This window comes from Lygodium microphyllum, chromosome 8, assembly GCF_053477565.2.
Source record: "Lygodium microphyllum isolate KBCC chromosome 8, Lygodium_microphyllum_v1.1.10, whole genome shotgun sequence".
NCBI lineage: Eukaryota > Viridiplantae > Streptophyta > Polypodiopsida > Schizaeales > Lygodiaceae > Lygodium > Lygodium microphyllum.
The window spans coordinates 12,227,034-12,230,618 of NC_141142.1; the positions used below are offsets into that span (position 1 = coordinate 12,227,034).

Below are 3,585 nucleotides of genomic sequence, written 5' to 3' on the forward strand. Positions count from 1 at the left end.
ACTAAGGGATCATGGGACTCTTCCCCAACTAGGGTGGTGAAAAGGCAACATTATTAAGGAGGGAGAGGTTTTTGGAAAGGGGAAGGATGGAGGTATCAAGACGTGTAGGTATGTGACAAGGAGTTATTAAGTGGTGGAAGGAGAGAGTAACAAAGATTTATCAAAGGGAAAGGGAAGTATTGGTTGGTATGTAGTAGTAGTGGTTGGCGATTGTGATTAGTTGACTATGGCCGCTTGCATATTTGGTTTAACGCAGCTATGACCGGCCGCCCAGCCAAGCAAGCTGTGCTTGTCAAACGGGCACACAGACCGGTAGGCTAATTGGTCGCCCCTTTATCACTTTCTTCCTGCACTGCAGCTATTATGCGCGTGCCTTCAATACTCAAAGACTAATTTCCACAGCTGCAGCTTTCATTGGCGGGTAATCCATAGAAAGCGATCGAGTTTTCCAAATACAATAGAACACCTTCAGCCTTTCATTTGTCATTGGCAGAGCAACAGCAGCACCTAATATGGAGCTTCCTTCCTCCACGACGTCCACGACCTGTCCATCTTCCTCTTCCTCAGCTAATTCCGATATTCAGCATGATATTCGTGATCGCGATCAGCTGCCTTCCACTGCGCCGAATTACACTAAGATCAATGGCGTGCTGGTAGAGTCTAAGCTCTGCGTGAGGGGCCATTGGAGGCCCGCAGAGGATGAGAAGCTCAAGGATTTGGTTGCGAAGTACGGGCCGCAGAACTGGAATTTGATTGCCGAGAAGCTGGACGGGCGATCAGGTAAAAATAATGGTGTCCTATAGAATTATAATCGTATGCAGGCTAAAGGAGATGAGTTGATACCTAATTCAGATAAGTGAAAGCAAGACGCAATAAGGATACGGATTGAGCAGCTGCTAGCGGCTGGGGGCTTGATAGAAGATGTGCCCTGCTAGATTGGCTTGGATTGCAGGCAATATGTGAATAGATTGATTAGGCGACAGTAAATAATCGTTGCAATAAGAAATTGTAAGTATGAATGTAGAATCATACGCACCTTGGACAAACTAGGTGAATTCTTGTACTTAATCACGCCAAATTACAAACCAATAGGTCGGGACTCGGGGGACCAATTAGGTTAACTTCGATGGCGGCGTCCTGATTAACAACGATAGGACGGACTGTGCAGGGAAGAGCTGCCGGCTGCGCTGGTTCAATCAGCTGGATCCACGCATCAACCGCCTGCCCTTCAGTCCCGAGGAAGAGGAAAGGCTCATGGCCGCCCACCGGCTGTACGGAAACCGCTGGGCCATGATCGCGCGCATGTTTCCCGGCCGTACTGACAACGCCGTCAAGAACCACTGGCACGTCATCATGGCCCGTCAGTGCAGAGAGCAGTCGCGGGGCAGCAGTAGCTCGTGTGGTACTACCCTCTACAACAACAACAGCAGTAGCAGTACTAGCAAACTCGCTCTACTCAGAAGACACAGATCATCTGGCTCATCAATATCTCCGACGATAATATCGTCAACAGGATTCTTCTCTCATCATACCCGACTAGCTGGCCATGGTCCCCCGGTCCTCAGTAGCCACAACCTTAGATGTGCCGCAGCTAGCAGCACCGTGCAGTATAACAAGCCGATTATAAGCCATACCCAATTATGTACGTCCAGCTGCAAAACCCTAGTTTCCTCTTCATGGAATCGTGACAATCCAACAGCCACCGCCTCCTCTTCATCAGCATTATCTCGGGCCCATACAGGATATAACTGGACATCGACTTCGTCCTTACAAACTGGTCACCTTGATTCCAATAAGCCCACAGATTCTCACACCGTCAGGCGGCCTGCAGCTGACTACCCTGCGGTTAGAAATGTCCCTGATCATCATATAAAGACAGACGCTGTTTTTCACACCTCGCCCACCTCGGCTAGTTTGCCTAATCATAACGTCAAGAGTAACAAGGAGCTGGTGCTGAACTTCATTGATTTTATGGGAGTTGGAGAAGTTTGACGACAGGCGCCACCTAGCAAACTTCACGATGAATCACTTAGAAGGTAAATTTGGACACAACTTACTAATGCTTCTAATAGTTGGCTAATGCATCCCCTCAACTTTAGGTGGAAAAAGCCTCTCTGCAAAATGCCCTCGAATGAGGCTGACGGGGAGAAAGTCCAGTGAATTGACAAAAGGAAAAGCTCGTAAGGTTTTGCGTACTCCATAAATCAGTTTTAGGACCTAGATTCAATATACTTGAAACATTGTTGTTCAGACATCCAACGTTTCATATATGCATTGACTGATATGTGCGAATTATTTGACTGCATGTCCATTAGAGATATGCCTGAAACTCCAAATGTTATAACTCAGTTATTGTTTCCACGTTGGTAGCATTATAGGTTCAAGTTGGCTTTGAGACTTGCTAATGTTTTTGCCCTGATAAGGTTATAACCATCGCAAACTATTGAGACTCTAACCTCTTTATTTCATATGTTAGAAGATGAAACACTTCATCAATGGCCATCGTACTAGCTCTCTTTTAGTGACTATGTGGAATACAAGTATAGCATTTTGATCATATTGAGCACTTAGATTCTAATTAGGATAAGTTTAGGAAGTTCACAATGGGGATACCACTTAGATTACACCGGCCTAGGTAATTGTTGCAAAACTGACAAATAACAAAATTGATAACTGTATTTCCTTTTAAACATGTTAGCTTGTATATTCTGCCATTATGCTTTGTATTCCTATTGAAGTTATGAATTTGCAACAAAGAACATTACTCTATAGTAAACGTCTTCCTCAAGTATGTGAATATTTAAAAGTTTAGATAGCCAATTTTGTAGGTATTAGAGGTTTCTATTTTGCATGTTGCTAGCTCCATTCAAGAGGTACATGAGTAAGATTTCATGCAAAACATTGTTTGTCTAGTTCAAGTTATGTTTGATGTTCTTATTATATTAGGATTTAGTATCAAAATTTACGACGAGTTTGAGCAACTAATTGATTGTTTACGAAATTGCAATGTGTGTTTAGAATTTTCTTTCCCACATTGATATTGTTCATTCTAGCACAACTTATTGAGTTTTCTATTTATTTTGTTTTATATGCATGGCACATGGACCATCATTCATGATGCACATCAACAATTAGGACCATAACGGAGATACTATGCTTGGAGGTTTGTTAATTCGACATTAGTCGATTGTATCTCTAGATAAAGCTAAATGTGCGTGGTACGATTAATTTTAAACAAAGTGATCAAACAAATTGGAACAACATCTTGTACATGTTTCATGTATTGCGATATTCTTGACAATTACGATCTCCCTACACCAAATTATTCATCCTTTAGGATGAGGAAACCCAATACTACTACTGCCCTTGAATGCTCAATGATGTGGAAGACCAAATGCAAGTGGTTGATCTATGTGAATTATAGATGAGTCACACACTTGGTAAATCACTTATATTTATTTGCATACAAAATGCACACCCTTCAAGTTAACTAGTGATCTATGAGGAATAGAAAATAACTTACCCCTTTAGTTCTTATACTCAAAGGACTTCTCATTAATATCTTAGATAGGAAATTTATGCATT

At 42.5% G+C, this 3,585-nt stretch overlaps 1 protein-coding gene across 2 annotated transcripts; it reads left to right on the top strand.

Annotated features, from left to right (window-relative positions):
* The first annotated feature begins 286 nt into the window (after positions 1-286).
* On the top strand, positions 287-3,124 carry LOC148031969 (uncharacterized). Of its 2 annotated transcripts, XM_087682572.1 has the most exons (3): positions 287-780; positions 1,169-2,036; positions 2,100-3,124. In XM_087682572.1, the coding sequence occupies exons 1-2, from the start codon at positions 513-515 to the stop codon at positions 1,990-1,992; spliced, it is 1,092 nt and encodes a 363-aa protein (XP_087538698.1). In that variant the 5' UTR covers positions 287-512; the 3' UTR covers positions 1,993-2,036; positions 2,100-3,124. The 2 variants fall into 2 exon arrangements, with proteins under 2 accessions (XP_087538698.1, XP_087538697.1); XM_087682571.1 differs by having other exon boundaries at positions 288-780; positions 1,169-3,122.
* Positions 3,125-3,585: the final 461 nt, after the last annotated feature.

Coding starts and splice junctions, on each gene's coding strand:
- LOC148031969 (XM_087682572.1), top strand. CDS start 513: ATGGAGCTTCCTTCCTCCACGACGTCCACGACCTGTCCATCTTCCTCT. Junction 781..1,168: donor GAAGCTGGACGGGCGATCAG/GTAAAAATAATG, acceptor CGGACTGTGCAG/GGAAGAGCTGCCGGCTGCGC.